Raw genomic sequence first — 17,623 nt, 5'->3', positions numbered from 1 at the left:
CTTAAAATAGACTCTATGGCAGATGGCTGTAGTTTGGAGCTTTCTGGATTAAGTTTTTCCAAAAAAATGGTTTCCATATCTGTTCATGTGAAGATAGGGTTATAAAAAGGTTCAGGTGAGTAACTAACCCCTTATAATGTGCCAATAATGAATAATCATTGTTATGCGGCAGGTAAAGTGGCTATTTCACACCACCTTATACTCCACATAGGAAGAAATGTGCTTATGTTCTGCATACCTTTGTTTTCAATCCTAGCACTTTTTGCTTGATTGCAATTCTGAATTCTTTGTGTTCTTTCACTTTAGGAATTTCACTTGGGTGGAGATTTTATATATAAATAAATATATAGGGTTTTCTCCATACATTTTTTTTTTCTCTTTAAATTGGAGCGACAAAAGATATAAAAACAAAAATGGATTTATACTCTTAATTATATTCTGGTAAAAGTTAAGTGTAAAGTTCTGTCTAACATAGTAGAGAGCAAGTTGCTCTAGGAAATGATAGCGATATATTTTAACGATTTATGGATTGTGGTTTTCTGGGTGATAGATCCTATACTTGCTTGTGTGAATTTAGATTCAATATAGGCCCTGGCATTTCAATTAAAGTAAGACCAAATAGCTGACCCCCCCCCCCCCCCCGCAGGCCAAATAAATAGTGATTGTCTATAGCAGTGATCCCCAACCAGTAGCTCGTGAGCAACATGTTGCTCTCCAACCCCTTGGGTGTTGCTCCCAGAGGCCTCAAAGCAGGAGCTTATTTTTGAATTCCAGGCTTGGAGGCAAGTTTTGGTTGTATAAAAACCAGGTGTACTGCCAAACAGAGCCTCAATGTAGGTTGACAATCCACATAGGGGCTACCAAATGGCCAATTACAGCCCTTATTTGGCACCCCAAGAAAATTTTTCATGCTTGCGTTGCTCCCCAACTCCTTTTACTTCTGAATGTTGCTCACAGGTTCAAAAGGTTGGGGATCCCTGGTCTATAGCATCTTGCAGGAGCCCTGTGGCTGAATCCATATATCGGTATAGGATCCCTTATCCGTAAACCCGATATCCAGAAAGCTCCGAGGTACGGAATGGCTGTCTCCCTTAGACTGAATTTTATCCAAATGATCCAAATTTTTTAAAATTATTTCCTTTTTCTCTGTAATAATAAAACAGTAGCTTGTACTTGATCCCAACTAAGATATAATTAATCCTTATTGGAAGCAAAACCAGCCTATTGGGTTTATTTAATGCTTACATGAATTTCCAAATTACGGAAAGATCTGTTATCCGGAAAACCCCAGGTCCCAAGCATTCTGGATAACAGGTCCCATACCTGTATTATGAAACTGAAAATGATGTTGGAGCTTACAAATATGGCAGCCTTTCTATGCCTTCTCCAGCCTAGACAATGATCTAGCCCACCAAAGGCCTGGTGGCCCAAAGATCTAAATCTATGGAAATCTTTACAGGAAACCTTTTCATGCTCTGAACAGCTTTCATTTAATTGTACGGTCAAATTTAATAGAAAGTACAATTGTTTAAACCCTTCCCATTCCCTTTTTCAGAAGAAAATAATGTCGAAGAGATCCAGCTTAATTCCGACACTGAAGTTATGGAGAAACCACGTCCAATCCAGATAGTGCTGGCTCATGAAGATGATCATAACTTTGAGCTGGATGAGACGGCATTGGAAAGCATACTGATGCAGGAGCATATCCGGGATCTCAATGTGGTTGTACTGTCTGTGGCAGGGGCATTCAGAAAAGGCAAATCTTTCCTGCTTGACTTCATGCTCCGCTTTATGTACAGCCAGGTACATACTTTTCTATTTAGCATTTGATTGCCTTCATAGTCGTCTTGTGTGTACAACTGAAGTAACTTCTACAGCTACACCTACTATCACACATACTATATGTAAGCATCCAAATCACTCTGTGTATTGCTCTGCTTGTATGTTGTTGTTGGGGTCTTTTTAGTTTAGTGGGAGCAGTCTTCTATTGCAATGAAAGCATGATCTGTTTAGTGATTACTGTTTTCTATGCTCCCCAAATAACATTCTGTTATATATTCGTGCTTCCTTACAGTAATGGCATGTACTTAATGACTTGAACGAATGGGTTACAGAGTTAAAGGGGAAGTAAAGTCTAAAATAGAATAAGGCTAGAAATGCTGTATTTTGTATAACAAACATGAACCTACTGCACCACAAGTCTAATCAAACAAATGATTTATGCTTTCAAAGTTGGCCACAGGGGGTCACCATCTTGTAACTTTGTTAAACATCTTTGCAAGACTAAGACTGTGCACATGCCCAGTGTAGTCTGGGCTGCTTAGCGGTCGTAATAAATTATAAAAACAGCACAAGTCAAATAATATCTGCCAGAAGCCGATACAGCAAGACCGATTAATAAACAGAATAGGCAGACTGCACTGGGTCCTGTGTTGTCATGTAATCTAATGTGGATTTAATAGTTTTTTTATTGTTTAATACAAACTTTCTCCAACTCTGCAGAACCAGTGGCTGCAGCAAAATAATCCTACAAATAGAATCCCAGTTTATCTGTTTAAATCTGGCTCCATGATCTTTGTCCCTGCAGCTGGAGTTGGAAACAGTAAAGGGGATATAAAGGCAAAAATAATAATCCAATACAAATCTCTACATAGTCGCCAACTGCTCTACAGCGAAAAAAAAACAAAGCTGCTTGAGTTCTGCATGGCTGGGAAGTAAGGCGGGGGCTCCCCCTGCTGTTCATAAGTATAATTGTTTCCCTGCTCAGCAGTTAGGGACTGTCTGACAATTCCTATCCACTGCAGTAAATGAAGGGAGAATTTCACTGCATACAGTCCGGTTTCTTATAAAAACGGTACTCATTTTTTAATTAAAGTATATTGGAGATATGTTTATTTTTCATTAAAGAAAGTAAAAGTGGGATTTTATTTTTTTGCCCTTACGTACCCTTATTTATATATATATTAGGGATGCACCGAATCCACTTTTTTGGATTCGGCCGAACCCCCGAATCCTTCGTGAAAGATTCGGGCGAATACCGAACCGAATCCGAACCTTAATTTGCATATGCAAATTAGGGGTGGTAAGTGGAAAACATTTTTTACTTCCTTGTTTTCTGACAAAAAGTCATGCAATTTCCCTCACGCCCCTAATTTGCATATGCAAATTAGGATTCGGATTCGGTTTGGCTGGGCAGAAGGATTCGGCCGAATCCGAATCCTGCTGAAAAAGGCCGAATCCCGAACCGAATCCTGGATTCGGTGCATTAATTAAAGCATGGATTTTAGAAAATATGTCTGTAATTGTGCATGTAACTTACCCATGTGGTGTACATTATAAAAGTGTCACATTCCTTCATTAAAAGGGTTCTTTTCAAACATCCGATTAGGAAATGTCAAGACAAGATACCGGACCGGCATACCGCCAAGCACCATTTGTCTCTTTATTAGCCTGTGGGTGGTGATTGCAAGGGTCAGATTTGATCCATATACCATTAGCTACACTTTAGAAATAGCCATTGTTATTGGGTAATCAAATGTACCCATGACTAAACAAGGAAGAGTAAACCTTATACCACATGTAGCCTTTCTATGCTTGAATGAAAAATCCCATGACTGCCTCCCATTCAATGGGAAATGCACGCTAGCATTAAAAGGGCCAGTATAAATACTTTATTTATATTTTAAAAATAAAACCTGTTTATCCAGCATTTGCAGATAATGCTAATGGAATTTTTTTTAACCTGTGTACGAGCCAGCTAAAAGGCAAGTATGATCCCTTCCTATGGTTGCTGTTTATTTCAATGGGAAATGTCAACCTATGCAGTTTGAACCCTTTTTTGGTTGCCCAGCATTTTTTGTTTAGGTGAAAGAGCCTCGGGAGGCAACCGCAAGTGATTTTCAGCCATCTGAATCTGCTAAAGTTATTATGTGGTGGTAAGGACATTTTCTCTTGCAGTAAAAGATTCCATGGATGCCATTTCCCTTAGTCAGGGCCCTTAGTTCTATTATATATGGATATGGTTTTTATCCAAGAGTTTAGTAGTGGGCCATGGATGACATTGAATCCTCCTTTAACTCCACAGAAGTTATTGTAATACAATATATGTCTACCCTATAGCCCATTTTCCAAACTGAATGACAGCCCCATATCTACATAGCAGCTAATTTATATAATATACTGTAACTGTCTTGCTCTGCACAAAAGATTAGAACAATAGGAAGGCGGCCATGTGTGGCCGTTTTATTTGCCGACGGATCTTTTGCCCATGTGTGGCCGCCTCATTAACAGGGTCTAAAGAAAAGAGCCTTCTAATGGCCAAATTAACAAAATAATGTGGATTGCGGGACTCTACCAAACAATAATTTGTGAACAAATCATTGCTGTTTTTCTTAGGAATACTTTTCATAAAATGCAGTTTTAGCCTCCATTATTAGTCCTAATAAATGAAGGAAGAGGAGCTTTCCTCTAGGGATGCACCGAATCCACTTTTTTGGATTCGGCCGAACCCCCGAATCCTTCGTGAAAGATTCGGCCGAATACCGAACCGAATCTGAACCCTAATTTGCATATGCAAATTAGGGGCGGGAAGGGGAAAACATTTTTTACTTCCTTGTTCTCTGACAAAAAGTCACGCAATTTCCCTCCCGCTCCTAATTTGCATATGCAAATTAGGATTCGGATTTGGTTCGGCCAGGTAGAAGGATTCGGCCGAATCCGAATCCTGCTGAAAAAGGCCGAATCCTGGCCGAATCCCGAACCGAATCCTGGATTCGGTGCATCCCTACTTTCCTCAGAGGGGATTATTTATGAAAGTCCGAATTTTTCTGATCCAGACTGTTAAGGGAAAACACTATTTTTTCATGGTAATTTTTTCCCCCCGAGATTTATTATGACCCTCGGCTGCTAAAAGTCAGAATCAGAAAATACTCCATCTCAAACCTGCCGAGGGGATGTAGAAGTGAATGGCTGATGTCCCTTTTACAAGTTTTCTGGTTTCAAATGCAAAATAATTGTACATTTGATTTTTTTTTCACAGTTTTATTTCGATTTTATAGACTTTTCTCGGTTAAAATTTTTGAATTATTTTATTGATGAATAAGGTAAAGCTGTGGATGGGAGTTTAGTCAAAGCTGTTTTAATAAAATAATGAGAAAAAATTGGGTTTTAGTAAATAACCCCACAGTAGTGTGCAATGTAGAATGATCCAGCAAGACATTTGCTGAAAGAACGGTCTGTGCTGTCGTTATTCAACCTGGCGCAAGGGAGAGTAAATTGGAATCTGTTCACCAGCTCGGAAGGACGGCTTTCTGACCAAATAAATCTTCTTATCTGAAACAACATATTATGGGGCACTTTTACCTAGGGTCCAATATCGAGGGTTAATTAACCCTCGATATTCGACCGTCGAAGTAAAATCCTTCGACTTCGAATATCGAAGTCGAAGGATTTATCGATATTCCTACGATCAAAGGAATAATCGTTCGATCAAACGATTATTCCTTTGATCGTTCGATCGTAGGAATATCGATCGAATCGAACGATTCAAAGGATTTTAATCCATCGATCGAAGGATATTCCTTCCATCAGGAAATTGTTAGGAAGCCTAAGGGGACCTTCCCCATAGGCTAACATTGGCCTCGGTAGGTTTTAGGTGTGAACTAGGGGGTCGAATAATTTTTTAAAGAGACAGTACTTCGACTATCGAATGGTCGAATAGTCGAACGATTTTTAGGTCGAATCATTCGATTCGAAGGTCGTAGTCGAAGTAGCCCATTCGATGGTCGAAGTAGCCATATTCGACCAATCGAAATTCGAACTTTTTTTCCTCTATTCCTTCACTCGAACTAAGTAAATGGGGCCCCTATATGTTTAATTCCTTCTCTGTAGTTATTTTTCCTTTGTTCCTTTTTGAAGGGGAAGTTAAACTGGCATTCAAAGAGAATTTGCTGTCAATGTCCTAGTTTGGGCTGCATATACCTATGTTCTCCTTTGTCCAATGTGACACACTAATTGGGACCAGACTTAAATGGGCCCATACCACATGTCTCACTTATTCAGCAGCCTCCTGTGACTGGACATATTTGTGTTGTACATGGTATGTAGTCAGCCATATACAGATTAAAGAGGATATGTGCTGAAACAGTTGGTGCCCCACGGTTTCTGGTGGAGGCCTTGGGCCTAACTTCAAGGTTGGTTATGGTGAGATTTGGGTAATTTTCACTGCTAGATTAACTTGATAGCTCAGCGTAAAGGTTAATTGATTTAAAAATTAGTGTGGGCTCTTATTTGCTGTCCTAGATATTCTTGGAGCTATGGCTTTTTTAGAAGCTAAAAAGGGGGATGACCAATGCTGGACCTCATAGGGGAGCATGAGCTAAAAAACACTACTGAGGTAGCGGGGTGCAGTGCTACTGGTGGCAAAACAGCAGTTTTTTTTCTACTATACAAATAATACTTTTTTTGTGAAAATAATCTCTTGGCAAATGAGGAAATAGCAGAGCCAAATACAGCTATATATATTTATATAAGAAAAATACCTTTGCATGAAAAGTAAAATGCAACCTGTGTCATAATCATGGAATCTGTGTTACATAAACCACTGTGTATAATAACGTCTGATCATTTAAATGCATACAGTCATCACATAATTATCTTTATAATTTGTTTTTTTTTTGTAGGGCTCATCTGCTTAATTTCAGCACAGCAGGGTTTATGTAATTATTTTTGGCCAGAATAATACTGGTTGGCAGTACTGCATGATATGGGACCTGTTATCCAGAATGCTTGGGACTTGTTTTTTTTTTTTTTAAAAGGGCTCACTCTGTAAAGGTGGCCATCTATGGGCAGATTAAAGCTGCCGATTATCGGTCCTCTAGACCGATTTGGCAGCTTATCTGCCCGTGTGTGGGGATTTCCGACGGGTCCCCCTGAACGATATCAGGCCAACAATCAGCCAGATACAAATTGGACAAGTTTGATTTTTTTTTTCTTTGATCCAGGACTGCATCGGCTAGTTGATGTAATCCTGCGACCAGTCGGATCAGATTAACCTAATATTGCCCTGCCGTTAGTGGGCATATCGGGTTAAGATCAGCTCATTTAGCGACCTCAAACAAGTGGATCTAATAGTGTATGGCCACCTTAAGTCTACTAAAGAAATCATTTAAACGTTAAGTAAGGATTAGGATTGTTTTAATTATGTTCTAGCTGGAATCAAGTACAAGGTACTGTATATTATTATGAGCCTATGAGTAATTGCCCATCTTGGTACGAAACGTGTCGGGCTAGAGTATGTCATAGTAAAGTTTTTTTCATTTTTATAATACTTGGGCCCCGGCTTCACTCAACAGTAAGTCTTTCCCGTTTTTTGCCTTTTGAAATTATTTAACTATGGGACATGACTACTGTGTATATTAACTCTCTATCCCCTTTGAATAAGACATCTGTGACTTTAATTAGACTTTTAACTACAGTTGGAAAAGTGGAGGCATACACCACAGCAAAATTACACTGTTTTTATTATCACAGAGAAAAAGGAAATCCTTTTAAAAAAAAAAAAAAAAAAAAAAAAAATAGAATTAATTTTTTATAATGGAGTCTATGAGGAAGGCCTTCCCATAATTTGGAACTTTCTGCAGGACAGGTTTCTGGATAATGGATCCCATACCTCTACTTTCCATATCATTCTGTCAAAGGCTCTATAGCAAATCCATTGATTTACATGATTGTTCGGGTATGTTGAGTTGCATTAAAAGAAAAAAAAGTTGACAGAGAAGCACCCAAATGCACCACTTGAATGGGAAATGCATTCAGGCACTGGATTTTTAGCCATAAATAACTTATCTAAAGAGCAAGTTCCCAACACTGAAACATTCAAGTGAGAGGGAGGCTGAAGTGGAGGGATGTGCTTCACTGTCTGAAATACACAGGCAAAGAATATGCACCATGTGCCGTGGACCCCACTCTAATTCTGTATATGGAATCAGTCATAAATCAAGCAAGTACCTTTGTTGTTCATCTGTACACGCTCTTTTCAGTCATACATAAAAAAAAATTAATTCTCATGAATACATTGTGGTTTGTTTTTAATGAAATCATTTTGCATTTTTTAGCGAAGATATCTCAGACTGACCATTGTTCTAGTTCAAAACACCATTTAACCAAATGATACATTTTTCTTTTATTATGTTTGTTTCTAGAGCTCCTCTTGGATAGGTGGGGATTATGAACCCTTAACAGGTTTTACATGGAGAGGGGGATGTGAACGGGAGACTACGGGCATACAAATATGGAGTGAAGTATTTGTCATAGAAAAACCTGACGGTTCCAAGGTAAGGGCAACTCTGTAAATATGTGGATAAAATACTCCCTTTTAGCATGGGCTTAACGTAAAAAAAACTACATTTTTACATGTGCACAATCCATTCTGCTGGGCTTTATGTACTATAAAAGGGCATAAAATGCTATCTAAACGGAACCCTTCCCCCCCCACATATATTTTTTTTCAGACAGACCTAATTCCTCAGACTGAGTGCAAACCATGATGTTCTGATTTGCGGGGACGATATCCTCACCTTCCTTAGGCTCACAGTGTAATGCAGTTCCTCCTTCACCTTATATCTTTGTAAAGTGATGAATTCAGAGAATGTATGGTCTGTCCACCATAGAAAACGGTGACCCAGAATCTATAACTTCATCAAGATGAGGGATGGGTTGAATGACTCTGCTAGCCCAAAGGTGGCCATAGACTTAACAACTACGATCTTTCTTGGAAAAGATCTTTCCAAGAAAGATTGTTGGTTCCAATACACACGTGTAGAGCTGAATCGTCAGATATACAGGTAGATATATCCAAGTCTTCTGTCGATATCGGTCGGCTCTTTTCTCACCATACACACACCGAATATCGTACGAAAATTAGTTTGGCACAATATAATCTGTGCGTTTATGGCCACCTTTAAGGTTTAATGGTCCCTTCAAGCCAGAGACAAGCCATCTCTCAATATGAGGAATAAGGTATGTTTGTGGAAAAAAAAGATGCAGCTTTCCCCTGATATTATATTTCTCTTATGTTTGTAATTCTAAAAATTCAAGTTACCATTGAATTTTGATGCAATTCTATTCACATTAGGAAGAAAACAGAGCACTATTTGGTGTGCCCTACATCTTATCCACCTGCATTTTAGTGCAGAATGGGCAAAATAAACATTTATAAAAATTCATATTTTATAAGGGCAATGCTGCTCTTTTCATACAGTATGTGAACAAGAATTTAAAGCACCCAGCTGTCAGCGCAGCTGTAAATAACTAGATGCCGGTATTGGGGATGGGCAGCTTTCAGCATTCCATTTATTATGTACTAAACTCTAACCAGCAAAGGCTCTCCATCTCTAGTGTCAGTCTCTATTTGGACGTCATCTGTAGGTTTGATGTATTCATCCTTATATAGTACAGTGCTGCAGCATAAGTTAGCACTATAAATAGTTAAAGGAGAAATATCAAAAACAATTTCACTATTAGAATTCCTTTTCTAGATATAATTAAACGGTCCTACAATTTGTAAAATACTACAAATTAGAGTAGGTCTCAAAGCACATTTTCTTACTCCCAGCTTTTTGTCAGAGTTTTTTCTATAATTAAATCCTCCCTTCTCTGTTATTGGTTTAGTACACATGTCTGCATCCTGACAACCAACCAAAAGTGTGATTCATAATATTCCTGCCTCCCTGTGCTAAAGTTTTCAGCCACCTAAGTCTGAGTTGTGCACCAGGCTCTTCACCTCCTCTTCCCACTGTGCAGCCCCATCCTCCCTACCTTGGCTCCTGACCCAGGAAAGTTCTGATTATCTTTGCCTTTCATCAGTGCATCATTTTTGGGTGGTGTAAACTAAACAATTTTCTCTTAGTTTCTTGTTGGTCTGAAATGAGTATGGCACTGTAAGATCTCAAACCCTAAGGTTGAACTTACCGACTTGGTGCAATACTTACAGTTGTGTTCAGAATAATAGCAGTCTGACATCACTAACCTGGTCAATTACTATTTTTGGTAGAAATTCTATTTCTACATGGCAAATAATTTACTAGTAGGTGTAGTAGAGTAATAGAAAACCAACAGACCCAACAGTCATGACATGCATTCTACTGATTTTTTGTACGGTAATTTAATCTTTAATTGAGGCTTGTTCTAAATAATAGCAGTGTGGAGTTCAATTAATGAGGTCATTCATTCTGTGAAAACACAAGTGTCAATTACAGCCCTTATTTAAGGAAGGAAGGAGCAAATGTTGTGCATGCTGGTTATAGTACAAATCTGAGTAAAATGGTTCGTTCCAGACATTGTTCAGAACAGAGTACTTTGATTAAAAAGTTGATTGGAGAGTGGAAAACATATAAAGAAGTGCAGAAAATGATAGGCTGCTCAGCTAAAATGATCTCAGATGCTTTAAAATGGCAACCAAAACCTGAAAGGTGTGGAAGAAAAGGGAAAACTGCCATTCAAATGGATAGAAGAATAGCCAAAATGGCAAAGATTAGGCCAATGGTCAGCTCCAGGAAGATCAAAGAAGATGTAAAGTTACCTGTGATACTGTTACAATTAGATGACGTCTATATGAAGCCAAGCTGTTGGCAAGAAGCCCCCTGCAAAGTCCCATTGTTGAAAAAAAAGACGTGCTGAAGAGCTTATAATTTGCCAAAGAACACATTGACTGGCCCAAAGAGAAATGGCGAAACATTTGGTGGACTGATGAAAGCAAGATTGTTCTTTTTGGGTCTAGGGGCCACAGACAGTTTGTCAGACGACCCCCAACACTGAAGTCAAGTCACAGTACAGTGTGAAGACGGTGAAACATGGTGGCACAAGCATCATTATATGGGGATGTTTCTCATACTATATGTTGGGCCTATTTATCACATACCAGAGATCATGGATTAGTTTCAATACATCAAAATACTTGAAGTGGTCATGTTGCCTTATGCCCAAGAGGAAATGCCCTTGATATTTTTTTTGGAACAGCCTAATATTCCCTTTTACTTCAACTTTTGTAAAGGAATAACACAAAATTGATCCATGCACTGCACCTTGAACCTTGATACTAACCGTCATGTACTCCTAAGTGCCAGCTCCTGCTCCTTCTAACATGCAAGCTATCTTCATTCTCAGGTTGCAGTCATCCTTATGGACACTCAGGGAGCCTTTGACAGCCAGTCAACTATTAAAGATTGTGCAACTGTTTTTGCTTTAAGCACAATGACCAGTTCTGTTCAGGTGAGTAGTGTGCGGCCCCTTCACAATCTTCTCTTCATATTGCATTCTTCTTATTGACACAGATAGGAAGCTGGAATTCACCTCCAGTTTAAATTAATTAGCTCTTGGCTTATGCCACAAGTGAAGATCTGTAGCTGCTGCTTCTACTTGGTTAGAAATATCAAAGTTTATATAGTAAAATAAACTGATTGCTCATAGAAAACAACACAACCAATAATTTCTCTCTACTTGCATTTTATGACATTAGCCTGCAGAGTAATTTGCCTAAGAAGCCATATATGGAACCATAGTGAGATTATTATAATAGTTTAACTTATAATTACCAGACAACCTTGGAGGCTACGTTTTTGGCAGGACAGTGTTAGACTGTTATGATTGAAGCCATTAGTTCATCATCATTATGTGATGCTGTCTGCCCACCACTGTTATTAGAATATGTCCCCTCTGCTTACTGAGTTTATAAATGAAGAGTATTGTTCTACTTTATACATGGAAAATGCTGTGATATTATAACTCATATTATCTCAGTTTCACTTATTTCTTTATTGTGTGTCCTACAGGTTTATAACTTATCACAGAACATTCAAGAAGATGATCTGCAGCATTTACAGGTAAACGAACAGCCTTCAGGGAGACCTTATTATTGCTGTTCATTTGGGTTATACCCAGTCTAATAGGGCTGTTCAATGTGCCAGAGATAGGACGGTAGACGCCGTTCCAACCCTGGCCGAAAAAAGTATCGAGTATGATCCATTAGCCGGTCAATCCCTCTGGCCGTGGAGACAAACACTTGTAGGGACAAACTTGATAGTAGGGATTACATCACCAGATGAAACGATGTGCAGGGAAACCAAACTTTAAAAAAAATCGAATCTTTATTATTAAAACATATTAAAAGACATCAAAAGAGCGGGTAGGGGAACTAGCTTGACGCGTTTCGTGACTGAATGGCACTTCATCAGAAGCATAAAGCGCCCCCTGTGGGTAAACACCTTTTATAGTCACACCTCTAAAAATTAGATAATTAATGGGATTAAAAAGTCACAAGCCAAACCTAAGCAATCTTCATAATTGCTATAGTGTAATCTCAGTGTTAAACAGCAAAATCAAACAAACAAAGGGGTAGCAGCTTTAAAATATTCTCCAATATACATAACTGGGATATTAGACTTACAAATGTCAAGCTTATAAATATGGTTATATACTAATGAACTAATTATATATACAATTCAATTAACATAAATATATCAAATGTAAATGTAGATATTAATATAAATACACATATACATGAAATTACATATATGAAATATAAAAAATTGATTAATTGACGAGATGATTCTTAGAATAGATAAAAATCCACAGTATCCATATCAGATAATCCATACTACTCTAATATGGTTCAAAGTGATTTAATTTTATCAGATGTGGTTTAGATCAAAACAAGTAGATTAATGTAATATCGGATCATAGGAAAGAAAACAATTGTTTTGCCTCATATGTTGGAGACAAATATTTGGTATCAATTGATATGTATACCACTAAATATTCATCTATAAAGGAATCTATTAATCAATAAAGCAATTAATTTCCCAATCCCTATTTAGACCTTTGGGTACTATCGTGTCTAATTTAAAAATCCAAATGGCCTCTCTTCTAAGGAGAAACACCTCCGTGTCCCCTTCCAAATATTGTATATGATTCTGTCTATTATTTGGATAATGCATATGATTGCCTCTATGATGTTCAATCACTGTTCAATGTGCCACAATCAGTCAGTATTTGAAAATAACTTTTATATTTTCTGGGGGTATGCCTAATTTCAAATTTCATTTGAATCGTTTGCTGTTTTTTCTAATCATTTGTTTTGTAGCTTTTTACAGAGTATGGCCGGCTTGCAATGGAAGAAATTTACAAAAAACCCTTCCAGGTACTGGATGTGTTTGTAACATAGGGAAGTGGGCGCTGTGCAAAAGAGTTCAAGAGCTCATCATTTAACTTTCTGTTTCTGTGGTTATTAAAATATTTTAAAACCAGGTTGATTTGAAACCTTTTTGCATGGTGATGTGAGTTACGTTTGTATTTCTCTCAGTGAGATGGGAGAATATGCTTGTGACACAGACAGATTGGCAAAATAGCTAAGCTTTGATGTGGGACAAGGAACACCCAGGGCTGGATTTACATAGTGGGCGACCCTAGGCCCACTGCCATTCGTCGCCCCTGTCCCCTCCCCTTTATTCGTGCAAATTTTCATCATCAATGGGGATTGGTGCATAGGAAATTTAAAAAATTATTGTATCTCCAGCGCATTCCCAGTGTTTTTGAACCAATGTGGGTGTGGTTGGGCAGCATGCCACCCCCCTAAAATCCTGCCTGCCTGGGCCTAGGTGGCCTTTCCACAAAACCAGGCCTGGGAACACCCACAGCTCAGAAGTTATCAGAGCCACAAGCATAATCAACTTGCTTCTCTTTTCTCTCATAGACCCTTATGTTTTTAATTCGAGACTGGAGTTACCCTTATGAACACCCATATGGCTTGGAAGGGGGAAAGAAATTTCTGGAAAAGAGGTTGCAGGTAAAAAAAAATCACTTGTTTGCAGAACATTTCCTTTAAAAGAGGCTTTTTTTTTTTTTAAAAAGCTGATCATTAAGATTGTGAATTAAAGGTAAAAAAGCTACAGATAGATATTTATATCTATAGATACAGATAGATATCTAGATATTTACAGGGGTGTTGGGAAATTCTATAAAACCTGAAGAGAACTGCTTTGAGTGAGCAAAACTGGAAAAGGATCCCTTTGCTTCATTTGGCCACTCAAACGGTGGGTGCCCAACATCAGATCACATAGTGGAATCCTACATAGCTTGCAAGATTGATGCCTGAAAGGGGACCTGTCACCCAAAAAAAATATTCAAAATCCTATTTTATCACATCACATCAAGCAAAATGAACTTTAATTACACTATATAAATTATTTGAATCTTGCTTCCTTCAGTCTGGGATTTCAAAATTACAGCAAGCAGGCAGCAGCCATTTTGTGGACACTGTTATTAAGACAAGCCTCGTATCATCTCAAAATCTTGTTTGTGCACCAAGATGTCCATCCCGATGCCCTGGTTATACAATTAAATGGTGAAGAGAACGGGGGAATGTGTGGAGAGCAGTGACATCTAGGAAGTGCTGAATGGAAAGTGAAAGTAATTGTCTGCCCCGCCTCTATGCCACTGGCATAGAGGAGTGGCAGACAATATTTGATTGACAGCTGAGAATTTTAAATGAGCTTAGAATTTTAAATGAGCTTATAACAGCTATGAATGCTTTAATAAAAAATAGAAATTGGATTTCATGTTTAGTTTGAAAAGGACTTTTACTATACAGATTTTTGTGTCTGGGTGACAGGTCCACTTGAAGATATATATATATATGTCAGGGTGAGGAGGGTTTTAGTCCTGACACAGGCAAGTGCTTATCTCCTGTCCTGAACAAGTGCAGTGCGCTGAAAGTATTAAAAGAACTGCCCTTTTCATGTCAGCAATAAAATGCAATATATCTGTATATGCTGAAACCTAGAGCACGGGCTCAGAACTACCATGCAGCAGGCACTAAATGAAAGGTTAAAAGCGAGCTTGGAGGACAGTATTGATCAAACTAGCTGCTTCTCAATGATACTGATTTCATGTAATGCTCTCACCATGCGGCCATTTCCATTGAGAATACAGACATTTCTGCTGCAGTTGATTATGGCTTCATTTAAACAATATAGATAAGCGGGTGTAACCCATAGTCCATATCACCACTAAATGAAAAATGTCACCAGAAATAATAATACAGTTTGTGTTAAATACCAGTACTGTCCAAAACAATTACTTAGCAGACTATATTTCATTGAGTACACTGCCTGTTCCATTTGACAAGTTTTCTTTGCTATTGGGCTGATTTTCTGCTTTTTTCTGATTTGCTGTAAATGAGTGCAATTTCTGTTAACTCTGTAGGTGAAGCAGAACCAGCACGAAGAGTTACAGAATGTCAGGAAGCATATACACTCTTGTTTCACCAACATCGGCTGCTTCCTCTTGCCACACCCTGGACTTAAAGTTGCAACAAATCCATATTTTGATGGCAAATTAGTAGGTAATACTTTGTATGATTGAAGAATGTTCTCTCTTTTCATTTTATAACAATTATAAGACAGTATACTTTCCCAGTTGTCTCTACATTCCCCACCATTGCTTGCTGACACAAATGAGTTTGAGAAGTATATCTGTTTAACAGAACTAAGCCCCCACTAATTAACTGTCATGGGAAAAAAAAAATTTCAAAATGAATCGGTTAATAGTGCTGCTCCAGCAGAATTCTGCACTGAAATCCATTTCTCAAAAGTGCAAACAGATTTTTTTATATTCAATTTTAAAATCTGACATGGGGATAGACATTTTGTCAATTTCCAAGCTGCCCCCAGTCATGTGACTTGTGCCTGCACTTTAGGAGAGAAATGCTTTCTGGCAGGCTGCTGTTTTTCCTTCTCAATGTAACTGAATGTGTCTCAGTGGGACATGGGTTTTTACTATTGAGTCCTGTTCTTAGATCTACCAGGCAGCTGTTATCTTGTGTTAGGGAGCTGTTATCTGGTTACCTTCCCATTGTTCTTTTGTTTGGCTGCTGGGGGGGAAAAGGGAGGGGGGTGATATCACTCTAACTTGCAGTACAGCAGTAAAGAGTGATTGAAGTTTATCAGAGCACAAGTCACATGACTTGGGGCAGCTGGGAAATTTTCAAAATGTCTAGCCCCATGTCAGATTTCAAAATTGAATATAAAAAAATCTGTTTGCTCTTTTGAGAAATAGATTTCAGTGCAGAGTTCTGCTGAAGCAGCGCTATTAACTGATTCATTTAAAAAAAAAAAATCCCATGACAGTATCCCTTTAAGGTAAATTCCACATTATATTCCACCCTTACTTGATGTTTAGAGTTGAGATTTGGTGGAGAATTCAGTGCCAATCCTAATCCTAGCTTCGTGAAGATGGCATGAAGATTCCGCAAGTTAAATTCTCAATTCTCCAAGTGCAGTTCAGCTGGAAGGACTGACATCACTTGAAAATGGTTAAGTAATGAGTCGAGAAAAACTTAGGTTGTTACAATAAATGGTGTAAGCTTCCCAACTGCGCATACTCAATGTGAGGATCTTGTCGGGTATACAGGAGACCAGCACCACTAGTGCATTAAGTGTCTACAAATGGGTGAGCGGTGAAATCTTAACTGTATTAAATCTGTCAATGAGCAATTTCCATTTTTATTTTTTCTGTTGGCAAATAGAAATTGATGACGAGTTCAAAACGGAACTGCATGAGCTGGTGCCCTTGCTGCTCGCTCCAGAGAACTTGGTGGAAAAAGAAATAAGTGGCTCTAAAGTGACTTGTCGAGATCTTCTAGAATACTTTAAGGTAAAACAGTGGGTTTCGTTCTGGTAACCTTTTTGAAAGATCTATTATTTGCCTTAGTTTTGTTGTAGGGAATTAAAGCATTCATTATTTGTCTCAAGGGCAAGACAGCGCTCGAGGTGTAATTTGCATATCTGTCTATGAAGTGGCAACGTTTATTATTCTAAGCAACACAACAGAGCACATCATTATTCAAAAATAAGGTGTGTGTTTGTATATACTGTACACACACCTTATTAAATAAATGAATGGTCCCGTAAGCCAATTAAACACCTATTTGTGTAGTCAAGGGTGTCCCTCTTGTTCAGGTTTTATCAAAGCTTAATATGTTTAGTAGGGTACAGACTCACCCAAACTCCCCTTCCAATGTGCCCAGGAGAGACAAATGAGGACCATATGTGCCCGTGATCATGCAGAACTCCTCCACTGTAGCATACAATATATGAGTAAATGGATGGCACGCCGCCTCTAGAAGTAAAAGTAAATTAAGTTCGCTAGAGTGCACAAGACGCATAACGTGTTTCCGGAACACCCCTTAATCATAGGCAAAACGAGATGGCAGTGAGTTACCCTTTTATACATTCCATAACAGTGCCATCTATAGGACAAGTAACAAAATACATAGTAAAATAAAACATAGTATGATAAAACCCAATCAAAACAAAAATTATGTGACAGAGGGAACCCCCAACAAACCCCCCCAACAAAATGACCTGTAAAGGTAATTGATTATTGTGTATCAAAACCTATTGAATTTGACCAAGATTAAAAGAATCGAGAAAGACGAATGTTAAGTAACAAACTCCTGGGCATAGGTTAAAAAGTTTGGTAGGGACAAATAAATTCAAGTATAAATCTAACTATGTATGAAACGCACCACCTAGAGTTTAGGCCCGTAGGGGCGCATGTATTTAATTTG

The 17,623-nt window shown here is 38.3% G+C and overlaps 1 protein-coding gene across 3 annotated transcripts in view; it reads left to right on the top strand.

Annotated features, from left to right (window-relative positions):
• The window catches only part of LOC108717776 (atlastin-2-like), a 46,104-nt gene that overhangs the window by 22,180 nt on the left and 6,301 nt on the right, over window positions 1-17,623 (top strand). For 2 of the 3 annotated variants that reach the window (XM_018265121.2, XM_018265122.2), the window contains exons 2-9: window positions 1,556-1,803; window positions 8,202-8,333; window positions 11,164-11,268; window positions 11,829-11,879; window positions 13,139-13,195; window positions 13,748-13,840; window positions 15,259-15,397; window positions 16,580-16,707. In XM_018265121.2, coding sequence (XP_018120610.1) covers window positions 1,556-1,803; window positions 8,202-8,333; window positions 11,164-11,268; window positions 11,829-11,879; window positions 13,139-13,195; window positions 13,748-13,840; window positions 15,259-15,397; window positions 16,580-16,707 — 953 coding nt within the window. Of the gene's footprint in view, window positions 1-1,555; window positions 1,905-8,201; window positions 8,334-11,163; window positions 11,269-11,828; window positions 11,880-13,138; window positions 13,196-13,747; window positions 13,841-15,258; window positions 15,398-16,579; window positions 16,708-17,623 lie in introns of those variants that run through there. The other variant, XM_041564357.1, reaches the window with a different exon arrangement.

Source organism: Xenopus laevis, chromosome 5S (genome assembly GCF_017654675.1).
Source record: "Xenopus laevis strain J_2021 chromosome 5S, Xenopus_laevis_v10.1, whole genome shotgun sequence".
Classification (NCBI taxonomy): domain Eukaryota; kingdom Metazoa; phylum Chordata; class Amphibia; order Anura; family Pipidae; genus Xenopus; species Xenopus laevis.
This window is presented reverse-complemented; position numbering and strand designations above follow the sequence as displayed.